This window comes from Leptinotarsa decemlineata, unplaced genomic scaffold (assembly GCF_025532065.1).
Source record: "Leptinotarsa decemlineata unplaced genomic scaffold, Ldec_3_MD MMD2_P_RNA_scaffold_5, whole genome shotgun sequence".
NCBI lineage: Eukaryota > Metazoa > Arthropoda > Insecta > Coleoptera > Chrysomelidae > Leptinotarsa > Leptinotarsa decemlineata.
In genome coordinates, this window is record NW_027412532.1 from 16,444,042 (window position 1) to 16,457,286 (window position 13,245).

Below are 13,245 nucleotides of genomic sequence, written 5' to 3' on the forward strand. Positions count from 1 at the left end.
AGTTCAAGTTCAGATGTTAACGATGACAAGTAATACAAAGGCGATCTGATGAAGTAATTGGGTAAAGTGTTGTTGAAGTAGTATTGTTTTTTTTTTGTTGATGATGTAATAACTGTGTCACCTATCTAAAGGGCTTATAGATGTAACATTACTTTCACACCTATTCAGAATAACCTGACTTCCATATTCAATTGTAGCAATGTGTAATGTGTTATGGCTTTGCATTGTTTGTGATGTTTACAGAAACGATTGCTCCCAATCTTTTTGAATCAATACAAAATGAAGAAGGTCAATGGGGATACTGAGTTGGTAGTCTATATTTTTTCATATTTCACAAATACATATTCTGATACCGGATCTGCCTTGAAACAAATACAGTTTGAATAATTTTATGCATTATTAAGTTTTCACTTGATTGCACTCACAACTATAATTTGCTTAAAGTCGCCTAGTCTACTTTTCATTAATTCTTACCGCCCTCTCCAAACAATTGAAAGGTTTTCATTTGCCATTTTACATACCCGAGTGACAATTCAATTTACTCAACTATTGGTAATGATTATTCGATTATGAACCTTACATTTTCAGGGCATTACGATAGACAGTGGCACCCAGATGAAGAAGACATAACTGTGCAGAATTACGGAATTCCTGAGGGATATTCGCAGCTTTTGCATCCTAGGAGAGAAGTATTCAACGACTTACAGACGTAAAAGTATCTTTTTCAAGGATGTTATATGACATGTTAATTTATTTTTTCAATAAAACTGTATTTGTATAACAAAGCACTGGCAATGTTAGATGGCTTATATTTACAAATCTTAATTATGTGCAAAGCTGAGGGTTATACAATGAACAGCGGCCTTTTATACCGACGGAAATGAGAATTGTTAATCTTCTGGTTCTATAATCATAAGAATATCTACACCGTCACCGTCAAATCTACCTATACTTGAGGGACTTGATACAGCTTATACATTAGAATAACATATAAGCTACAATTTACAAAGGTTTTGTGTATTTTTGGGCATAATATAAGAATACGTATACTACTATATGCAAAATACTGAGCCGTAAATACAATTGAATCCGATACTTTTTTTACAATGCACATTTTAGAATATCTGTCCAATTGTTATGAAAATTGATACAATTGTCGTTTTAAGTATTTAATATAGATACACTTTGTCTGTTACTGTTATAGATTTATCATTGTTATCTGATTACACCCTGTATATCGTTTTTAGTTGACATTTGTTAGTAGTGATCAAGGTTGATGTAAAAATATAAGTTTTGTTGAAAAAAAAATGTTAAGTTTTTGAAAGACGTCTGACTTTTCTAAAAGAATATAAAATTTCGTTTTTTGACCCGGAATAAATAATAATTTGCAGGTAATTCAAAAACAGTTACACTAAGTAATTTGGACGAATCGTTTGAAAGTTTTCATGATAATATTAATGGCAACGCAGTAAGCCATTATGTGTCATGTCTACTGTAAGACTGTAAGACAACCGGAGACGATGCGCGAGGTTAGAGGGGCGGTCTAAGCAATGAAGCGCCGTCGCCGAGAATGCGACCCGAACGCAGGCAGACGCGTGAGGGCAGATGTCGTTGACGGTTGTAATAGTTTTGTGAATTTCTTTATAGCTGACATGGACATACAGTGCATTTTTTTAATGTCCCCCACCCCTTTGAACGCGTCAACTCAAAAAACTGGAATTTGGGATAATGAAATTATTGCATGAATAATTTATTTTGAAGTGAAATTGTCAGATGAAATTTTCAAGATGGCAACTGGGCGCCATCTAGGAAAAAACATTAAATAGAAAGGGGGGTTCTTGTGACACATCATTTTAGAGCTCCTGACGGATACTTCACAACCCTAGAATATTAAGTCAATATCTTCACCTACTGCAAAATAATTTCCTCAAGACAAATAATACATTAATATCGATATTTATAGAAATATTCCTTTTTATCTGCCATATGGCAATTCCAACAACCCGATAAGGTTTGTTAAGTTATTTTTTGTTTATAAAAACGACAAAAAATATCAGTACGACAATGTTCAGTTAGAATATTCTCATTTAGTTTTCGGTTTTACTAGTAGAAAGGTACCACGTCAACAATCTCTAAAATGGTCAATTCTCGTCCATTGGAAGAAAATATTGAAGCGATTTTTATTTACGGTGCGATGAGTAACTTTCACGAGACCGAAAGGATTTTCAATGAACGTTTTCCGAATTGTCCTATCTGTAGAAAATATTTGAGGGAACTTGTATTCAAATTCACAACTACCGGTAGTATACATAACAAAAATTCCCCAGGTCTTCCGTCCATTCCGGAAGAACAGCAAGTGCAAATAATTGGTGAGATGGTAGTAAATTCTGAACAGTCTATTTGTTCCGTGGCGAATGTTTGTGAGGTGTCTCCTTCTACTGTGTGGAGACTTTTGAAGAGGAATAGGTATCATCCATACAAAATTAAAATGGTACACCAAATAACTGAAGATGACCCTGATTGAAGAACAGAATTCTGCGAAATCATGACGGAAACCATTACAAGCCATCCTACCTAATTCCACAATATTTGTTTAAGTGACAAATGTAATTTTTTTTAAACGGTAATATTCACAGACGACATTGCCGTTATTGGAGTGTCACTAACCCTTATGTTTTCCGGGAAACACATACCCAATATCCAGAAAAAAATAACGTCAAGGCAGGAATATTGGGAAACCATATTGTAGGACCTCTATTTATTAATCAAAATTCAACAAGGACTCTGTTTTTGAATATGCTGGAAACTACAGTGAAATCGTCGAAGCGAATCCTAATGAATTCGATATGGATATTGTATCCCAACAAGATGTAGCACCACCACATTACTCCAGACAGATAAGAAACTATTTGGATACTACTTTTCCCAGTCGTTGGATTGGCCGTCGAGGTCCTATAGAATGGCCAGCCCGCTCTCCAGATTTGGCAATTTCGGACTTTTTTAATGGGGCTATTTGAAGCAAAAGGTGTACGGCAGAGAGTAATAAATATTTGTATAGATATTGACGTTACTGTGTTCGAAAATGTTCGGCGTGAAATATCAGATATCAAGAAGTTCAAGGCAACCATTTCGAGCATCTTCTGAACTGACCTCAAGCTTATTACCTCATATTATATAGTTAAATGACAATGTATTCAGGCAATTATTAAAAGTTCCGTCATTTTGTAGTAGTTGAAGATATTGACATTATATTCTAGGGTTGTGAAGCATTTGTCAGGAGCTTCAAAAAGATGTATCACAGGACCCCCCATTCTATTTAATTTTTTTCCCAGATGGCGCCCAGTTGCCATCTTGAAAGTTTCAAAGTAAAGTATTCATGCACTAATTTCATTATCCCAAATTTCAATTTTTCGAGTTGATCCGTTCAAAAAATAAAAGGGGGATATTAAAGAAAAGCACTGTGTAGGTAACATAGTTAGTGCAGTTGGTATACATATTTCGTTACTGTATTTTTGAAGTGAAAATATAAATTAGTATCAGTTGTCACTGGCGACTCCATAAATTAAGGGCGGAGGGGAGGGGTACACCATTACTAGGCGCTAAGATTCTGTAAAAAGGCATAGGTATTTAAAGTAATACTGCATTTCCCATCAAAAAAGAAATGATATCACAAGACTATATATATAAGACAAGACTATATATAAGAAATATTTCAATAATAAGCAATGCGCACTCTCAAAAAGCCAGCATACAAAACAAAACAACCTAATCATTCTCGTACGCTGCGCTATCCAAAAGTCGTTTTTTTAAGTTTGTATCAGAAAACGTTGAATTTTTTGTAATTGAGAACTGGAAAGTCTTGAAAGTCATCTAATAACCCAGGTTGGCAAGGTCCTTTTTGAATCAGTTGACACACTATTTCAGGGTCTTGTCTTGAGTACTATCACTATCCAAATGCGAATTATAATCCAATTCCGTAAATGCCAAATCAGCAGAATCTAATGAAAAATCGGATTTTGTTTATATCGGTTGATGTAGATGGAACATCAAAAAATGTTGACTCCGTATTGACCGTACTCTCCGTAGGTAGTGTCAGGTTTATTTGGCACCGATTCCTCTACACAACTTTGAATTTGAATTAATTGTTCTTTTGTTTCTCTGTGAATTTATAAGTTTCCATGATGAAAACGATTTCAGATTTTCAACTGAAAATTAAGAGCTTACGAATTGATATTTTCACAAAAATTCAATTTTGTTTCTCCTTCTTTCGCTTAACTTTCGATAATCCGCTTTGGATAATTTTATATTTTTTTCTTAATTAATTAAATTGACAAACTGTTTATTCGTCAAAGACTGTTACTACAGTCCAGACTGTTACTACTGCCACGAGTACCACGCCGAGATACAATCAATTTCCAATCTCTTAGAAAATGACCACATTCGCATTAAACATCGAGCGATATGGAATTCACAACAGATCGAGGTAGAGGTTTTGAAAGCGAATGTTGCCATGTTTATTGGTTTTCCGTGTTATGTACCTAACAATATATTTGTGAAAGATTTGAAATCGAAAGAGCGCTAAGAACAACATTTTGCAAAGGGCGGGGGGCATATTGCCCCTCCTTGTCCCCTTGTGGTGCCGCCACTGGCTGTTGCCCACTTTTATATTAACGTACAGCCAAAGCTGCTGAACCTAGAATCTTGAAATATGCAGGTAGGTTCTTTGTATAGCGTAAATAAGCATCAGGAAAGGGAATCGGGAATTTTCACCTCCCATGAAAAAAATAGAGGTTCAAAGATTGTATTGAATTTTGTCAGTTTTGAAGTTGGAAACCTGAAGTTTTGGGTTAGTAGAAAAATATTGTAATTTTTTGTTTGAAATGGTCTGTCATGAAACTCAATGTGATAAACCAAATTTTACGCGGAAGAAGCCACGGGCAACAACTATGAATTACCATTTCTACTTTAAAAATACAATAACTGAAAAAAATGCCAACTTCACTTAGTAGTGGATAGCTTCAAGAATCGAATTATGTCACCTATAAAGAAATTTGCAAAACTAACACAATCGTCAACGACGTCTGCCCTGATCTGTCTGCTCGCGTCCGGATCGCTTCTTCGTCGATGGCGCTTCATACCTTGAACCGCCCCTATACCCCCGCGCATCGTCACCGTTGTCTTACAATAGAAGCGACTCGTTATGGCTTACCGTTACTGCGTTGCGTCAAGTTAATCTTTTGAACGATTCGTTCAAATTACAATTACTAAAAACGAAAATTGTATCAATTTTTATAAGAATTTGACAGATACTCTAAAATGTGCTTCGTAATGAAAGTATCCAATTTAATCGTATCTATGGCCCAGCATTGTGCATATAGTGGTTACCACATGAGAGGACTTTTATTTAGAACTATTTAAGATAAACAATCTTACGGTACATTATAGGCAGTGCACGCCAAGATAGCTCTCAGGAAGCAAGTATATTTCTGACTTACTTATTAATACTTATTGTTTTATTATGACCAAAATTACAGGAAACCTTTGTAAACTGCAGCCTATATGTTATTCTGGAGTATGAGATGTATTTATGTAAAGTTTCATCTGAATCAGTTCAGTCGTTCAGGCGTGAAAGAGGGATATTTGTATAAAAAATTTCGTCATTCTCAGGAAATAAATCTCCTGAAGCGTGTTTCCAAATGAAACGTAATTCACCATTTCCGCTACCTTTATATATATTGAGAACGCTTTAATATATATTTTTCATCAATATTTTGTGTAGTATTATATCAAAAAGCGTCGAATGCATGAACATATTCTATATGAAAACCATTTCATTAACGTCCATTAGAAAATAAATTTTATACTAAGGTAGGTATTGTAGGTATTGATTATTGAGAAAATTACCGAAATTGAAATATTAATTATCTCTATGAATATTGTATTGGTATTTACGATTATCGATTTGATATTTTAAAATTGCCATAAATCATATTTCCAAATCCGTGTATGTTGTATCATTTATGGATGTAACGTTTACAATAGTATAACTGTAATTTTTTTTAAATCTAATAGAGTACCGTATACATTCATTCATTTATCACCAGTTGAGCATATCAAATTGATTCTCAAATACACACATGTATGATTATGTTTAATCATTTGTTCACAGTTCACACAGATCTCTGATGCTGCATAGTAACGGAATATTTCATTTATTATTTATTAAATGAAGGAAATGGTTTTATTGTTGTTTTAATTATGTAAATAATGATAGATTTTCTACAGCACTATATCCATATATATTAGTGCCATAGGCGTACTGCATTCACATCATTTATTCTCAACGAATTGAATAAATGAATATACAAAATGTATTTTTGAAAAATCTCATTCATACCAAACAAAATAACACATCAATTTACACCTAAAATACCTGTGAGAAATGAAAGATGTCCCTTGTACTTCACCACACCCAAAATACATTGCAAAAAAATTGAAACTTTTTCAGGACTTGACTTGATATAATGATTATACGTTTTTGAGATGTCGTAGTGATCTTCCTCTTGAAGACGATCACTTGAGGATTGAAACACGTGTCGAGGTGTTAAAATAGCGATTTGGTGTTGGGAAGAAACTCCAGTTACAGTCTAACCGAACAAATAACAAAACTCGATTATGAAATACATATTAAAAAAGTCGAAAATGATATACAAGTAGATGTGAGAAAAGTTTGGCTATTCGCTCCTAACTCAAAACATGGCACAGGAATCCCGTCTCTAATAACTTATAATGATGAGCAAGCATCAAAAGGCGGCGGCATTTGCAATATGTTTGTAAAGTATTTTCATAGCGTTTATTAGCCTTATCAAGAGATACCAACTAAGTTGATGCCGAATTCAAACAATATACTGATGAATAAATTTTACATCGATGAGCAACTAGTTCTGAGCAAGATCACTTCTTTAGATGATGATAAAGGAAGTGATTTCGATAACATTCTAGATTACTTTGTAAAAAAAATGTGCAACTAGCTTGTACATCCCTTCACGTTCCCTGCAAGTGGCCATCGATGGATAGCTCTTGAATACTTTCACCATCAACGCTGGTGTTCACCAGGGATCCATATTGTCTCCAACCCTCTTTTCATTGTATATCAACAAACTTATTGGAAAAACCAAGAATCCAATATATTGCTTTGCTGACGACAGCACACTTGTTTGTCATTCAATTTGGATTCCAGAACATCGGCTACCAAGGCACATCCTTACCGGCAGGAGGATGTTGCATCTGTCTGTAGAGTAGGGAGGGTGAGTGTAAGCCCACGCACTTAGGCCACATGTGACCCATTATACATCCTCCCGAGGAGTTGTCCTCCTAGGTCGTCGTCCATCCTGTCCTTTCCAGGAAGGTGGACAGGTCGCTGGGAGACATCTCCTTTATATCGGCAGGTGTAGGCCAAGACTCGCCGAACACACACTCTCTTATTGACGATAACTCTGGGCACTCGCACAGGACATGCCTGACAGTCTCACCTTCCTGTTCACACATCCTGCATTGAGGTGTGTCCACTAGCCCCATATTATGTAGGTGTTTCCTTAGCTGACAGTGGCCAGTCAGAAATCCTACTGTAAGGCGAAGATTTTTCCTGGTCATCGCCAGATATTTCTTCGGCGCCAGCTTCCCAGGGTCGCCCAAGGTGATCCTGGCAAGATTACATCCTTTGATTTCATCCCATCTCTTTAAAGATTGAGCATGGGTGTAACATTTGACTAGTTCCGCAATTGTCGAAGTTATCAGGCCGTGGGTGCCACTTGGTCCTAAAATTCTTAGTCCAGCCGCTTCCTTGGCTAAAGAGTCGGCAATGCGATTACCTTTACTCCTGTCGTGCCCTTTAACCCACCTTAGGATAATGTTATTATCTACCGAGGCTTTGGCTGAATCTTGGTGGCACTCTAGTGCTAGCCCTGAAGTAAACGGTGTCTGTTCAAGGCTAATAGTGCTTGTCTGCTATCAGTGCAGATTGTTATGTTCTTGCCAGAAATTCTTTTCTTGGTTATTTCTTTTGTGGCGATTGAGATACCACCCAGTTCTGTTTGGACCACGCTGGTATTTCTTTCCATTCGCCACTTAATCCTTAGGCTTAGTGATCTGGAGTACACTCCACATCCTTAGCTTTCTTTGGTTTTTGAGCCATCTGTATAAATTCGTATTGCATTTGTGGCATCTGACTCTGTGTTCTGCTTAATTTGTATTTTGTAGGGTTTGTTAAACACAAACCTGGGTTCAATTGCATCACTTGTTGCCTGCAGCAGAGGTTGCGCAGTAAGCGCTTCCCGCTTACTACGATGAGCAACTAGTTCTGAGCAAGATCACTTCTTTAGATGATGATAAATGGAGTGATTTCGATAACATTCTGGATTACTTTGTAAAAAAATGTTCAACTAGCTTGTACATCCCTCTCACGTTCCCTGCAAGTGGCCATCGATGGATAGCTCTTGAATACTTTCACCATCAACGCTGGTGTTCACCAGGGATCCATATTGTCTCCAACTCTCTTTTTATTGTATATCAACAAACTTATTGGAAAAACCAAGAATCCAATATATTGCTTTGCTGACGACAGCACACTTGTTTGTCATTCAATTTGGATTCCAGAACATCGGCTACCAAGGCACATCCTTACCGGCAGGATGAGGTTGCATATCTTAATGAGGATCTAGAAGTGATTTCGAATTGGAGTGAAAGTAACCAGGTTCAATTCAATGCACAAAAACCCAGGCTTTGGTTTTTTCCAAGAACATAAATGTCTCCGAACCGGATATAATAATGGCAGAACAGTTAATTCCGCTTTCTGCTTCGATAAGTTTGTTAGGGGTTAAAATGGACACCAATATGCCTTGGCACAATCATGTCACTGGAATTGCAAAATCTTCTTCTCAAAAGCTTGGAGAACTATTCCAAAGCAGAAAACTGTACACACCTCAGCAACTTTTGATGCTTTATAAATCTCAGATCAGACCTTATTTGGAGTATTGTTCTCATATATGAAGATCTGCCCCCAAACATACTCTGAAGTTGCTGGATTTCATCTAGAAAAGAGCCTGATCGGAGGCGCGAACATCACGTGCAACCTTGTTGGCCTAGAACATCGCAGATAAGTTGAAGATTTGTCTCTCTTCTATAGATACTTTCACGGGAAGTACTCAAGTGACTCAACACATTTGATTCCACCAAGAGCGGTACATACCGTAAAACGAGGTTACTTTGAACGGTTTTTTGATTTGAATCTATATATCTCAAGTAAGGCAGCGAATAAAAAAATCCAAAAAAATATATGTCACGGGCGTCAGTTACACGTTTCTACTGACAAATAATAAGATTTTAACATTATCAGTAACATTTTTTTTTAAATAATTCATGGGTGTTCAAAGTAACACAGTCGGGGTTTCTTTGAACGCCTAAAATAAAACCATGTGATTTCAATGTAACCTCTCAGATAAAGTTTCTTTGAACACCTCAAAACTAGAAACACTTTGTTTTTGAGCAAAAAAATGTTATGCAACAGAAATACACAATTTACATAAAATAAAATATTTCGTTATTCACAAACAGTATAAGGCACTCATTGTAACAAAACATCCATGAAAAAATAGCAGTATTCCATAGTAAACGGAACCAAACTAATATTTGGCAATAATTGTACTTTTTAAAAAAACGGTGGTACCCAGAAAACAATGAATCTAAACTATCTATTGCAAACTTTTTAGATATGGGCGAAGATGATTTACAACAAACAAAAAGGCCCCTCTCCTGTCTATCTGGGGGACTGGCAGAGCTGTTAACAAGTCTGAGATGGGTATAACTCCCTCGTCGGGTACTTGAGGCCAGAAAAACTTATAATTCACTTCAGGCGACATTCTTAAAAATGAAATTTCAACATTTTGGTTTTCTAAGTCATCAATGGAAGTAACTTTTCATATATAGTGATGGACTAGAGTTTTAACTTAAACTGAACCAAATAAAATTTATCTAGTTTTATATCTCCAACATATTCTGAGGGTGCTTTATCTATATCAAACGCGTTCAAAGTAACCCAGAAAATGATATCCAAGCACATTGTTCTGAAAAAAAGTGTGTTGAAATATCTCAAATTTCTTCAATATAGCTTCGCTATGATAATGTATTATTGTAGCAAATATATTTAGTAAACATGTAGTGTAAATAATTACGACTACAGCAACAAACGTTTGCAGACCTCATCTAACGTTAGTTTTGTAGGTAAGAAATGACAAGTCAGGATTGCCAACTTCACAAAAAGTATTCAAATACCAGTGTTGCTATACCATTCCTGAATGTGTGATGAATTGAGTGGTGACAACTAGATGTCGCTAAATCTAATGGTTATTTCACTATGAGTCAATATTACAAAATTTATATTTTGTTCAACGTAGCCACGTGGTTCAAAGTAACCCCGTTTTACGGTATCAAAAATACGCGACGGACTGTGGCTGCTTATCGTTTCGAGGTTCAGCTCGTTGCACCTCGAACTACACTGTTAAGAACTCTTTCATCTGGAGAACTGCGTTTATGTGAAATAAACTTCCTGAGAATGTTTTCCCCAATGGATTTAATCTCCAACGATTCAAATCCAACATAGGCACCTCTCTGAGAGCACCTTGAGGATTTTCCTGTGGTGCTTGTGTTTTGCCCTTAAAAAACTTCTTAGCATGACCTACACAGTTTTGTAATGTGTAGATCACATTACAGAAGTGAGTGAATTTCCTATTATGTGGAAAACCGCGTATCTGGTCCCTGTATATAAAAACTCAGGAACGAAAAAGTCACCATATATAGGGGCAATAGTAAACTATGTATATTTAGCAAACTTCTAGAAAGTCTGATCTATGATCAGATGTTCAATCGCGTGAATGGTCTGATTATCGAGAAGCAGCATAGGTTTTTTCAAAAAGATCAATCGAAACAAATGTGATGATATATTGTCAGTACATTGCTGTACTGGCCTTCGAAAAAAAATATCATAACTTACTCATCTCCAGACTTGCTGAGATCGGTGTACATGGTGATTTACGGTGGTAATTCTTCTCCTATGTCTTCAAAAGATGACAGATTGTGACAATAAATGGTTTCAAATCAACACATATTGCAGTAACGCCGAGAGTACCACAAGGCTCCTACCTGGATCCTTTATTATTTTTAGTCTTTATAAATGACTCAAAAAAGTGCTTAAAATTTTCCAAAATATTGTTGCACGCTGATAACCTGAATATACTTTCAAGAATAAAGTCCAAGGCAGACTGCTTAAATGTCCAGTCTGACGTTTATCGATTCGCTCAATATTGCAACTGTAACAACTTGAATAAATGTTCGACTGTCTCAATTATAAAAAATCAATATTTGATGGAATTTGACTACAATTTACTTGGAAAAAATCTGGGCAAGGACAACATATTAATGTCATCTTTGACAATAGATTGAGTATCAATTTACATTGCGAATATACCATAAACAAATGTAACAGGATGATACGATTCATTAGTAGAATTTGCAAAACTTTCAACAAGCAAGAAGCTATCAAATCATTATATTTTGCTTATGTATATAGTAGACTGAGTTTTGCCAGCGTCATCTGTAGTCCTGGCTGTAACTTCTATAAGGTTTGACTTGAGAGAATCAAAAATAAATTCATTAGATTTTTGAACGAGTGGTGTCAATAACGGTTTTTATGTTTTGAATCCTTAGTAATTACTATGATGCTACAGAACTACTATACTTAGTATCTATCCGTGTACCATCCAGAAACACCTGAAAAGGGAAATTTGTCAATGTAAGCTGTGAACATACCAATTTGGGCCAAAGTGCCTCTATTCCTAGGCTTAGCAATATAGTCTGGTTCACATGTAGTCGATTTAATTTGTTTGGTGACATTTTTCAGCCCTGTCCAAAAATTACGACCAAGGTGTCACTCGATTCGTATTTTTGCCTAGAAAGTTTAAGGAAAGGTCCGAAAACGCGCCGATAAAAATTACAAAAGTTATAAACAATTAAGTGAAAAAAAATGGGGCTTTAGTTATTTTTATTATATTTCTGAAAATTTTCAAAATTTTGGAAATTTGAAAAAAGATTTGAAAAGATCAATGAATTTGCGTAAAAAAAGTCCCGACTCCCGAAACTGTATCTCGATTATTTATAATTTTTACAGAGCTCTGAAAATACAGCCAAAAGCGGGTAGTCTGGCTTTCGCGCACCTTCCGTCACTCTGACATAAAAACAAAAAAAATATTCAAACATATTAAATGTAAATATTAAGGAATGAAAAAATTAATGTAATGTTGGGATACATCAATAAACAATAATCCGCTGTCAAAAAATTGTTATCCCAATTTTAACGTTAATTATAAATTTGTTAATTATTAACTTTTTCTGAATATCTGAAAGTTAATATAAAAATCCCTTTAATCATTAAACTAAAACCCTGGCATTTTTTTCCTTTGGTGAAGTTATCCTTAATAGGCAAAAAATAGATTACCGTTGCCAAAATAAAAAAATTGTTATCTTCTATTTTTGTATTAACAATTGAAAGTTATAATTTTATAAAAAATACATTACAATTTTTTTTTTAATTTTTTATATTACATTAATAATTAGTTTTCAGCCATGAGACATTGAAACAATAAAAAATAAAAAAAAATTGTCATGTATTTTTTATAAAATTATAATTTTCAATTGTCAATAAGAAAATAGAAAATAACAATTTTTTTATTTTGGCAATGGTAATCTATTTTTTTGCCTATTGTGGATAACTTCACCAAAGGAAAAAATGCCAGGGTTTTACTTTAATAATTATGGGTATTTTTATATTAACTTTCAATTCAATGACTGCGGATTATTGTTTATTGATCCCAACATTACATGAATTCTTCCATTCCTCAATATTTACATTTAATATGTTTAAATATTTTTTTTATGTCAGAGTGACGAAAGGTGCGCGGAAGCCAGACTACTCACTTTTGTCTCTATTTTCAGGCTCTGTAAAAATTATAAATGATCGAGATACAGTTTCGGGAGTCCGGACTTTTTTTACGCAAATTCATTGATCTTTTCAAATCTTTTTTCAAATTTCCAAAATTTTGAAAATTTTCCGAGATATCGAGAGAAAACTAAAACCCCATTTTTTTTCACTTAATTGTTTATAACTTTTGTAATTTTTATCGGAGCGTTTTCGGA

General features: G+C 35.0%; 1 protein-coding gene across 1 annotated transcript in view; it reads left to right on the forward strand.

The window, feature by feature from the left end:
• Nucleotides 1–1,032, forward strand: part of Osi23 (DUF1676 domain-containing protein Osi23) — a 32,828-nt gene extending 31,796 nt beyond the window's left edge. The window contains exon 5 of the mRNA XM_074169643.1: nucleotides 589–1,032. Coding sequence (XP_074025744.1) covers nucleotides 589–713 — 125 coding nt within the window. The 3' untranslated portion in view covers nucleotides 714–1,032. The remainder of the gene's footprint in view (nucleotides 1–588) is intronic.
• The last annotated feature ends 12,213 nt before the right edge of the window (nucleotides 1,033–13,245 follow it).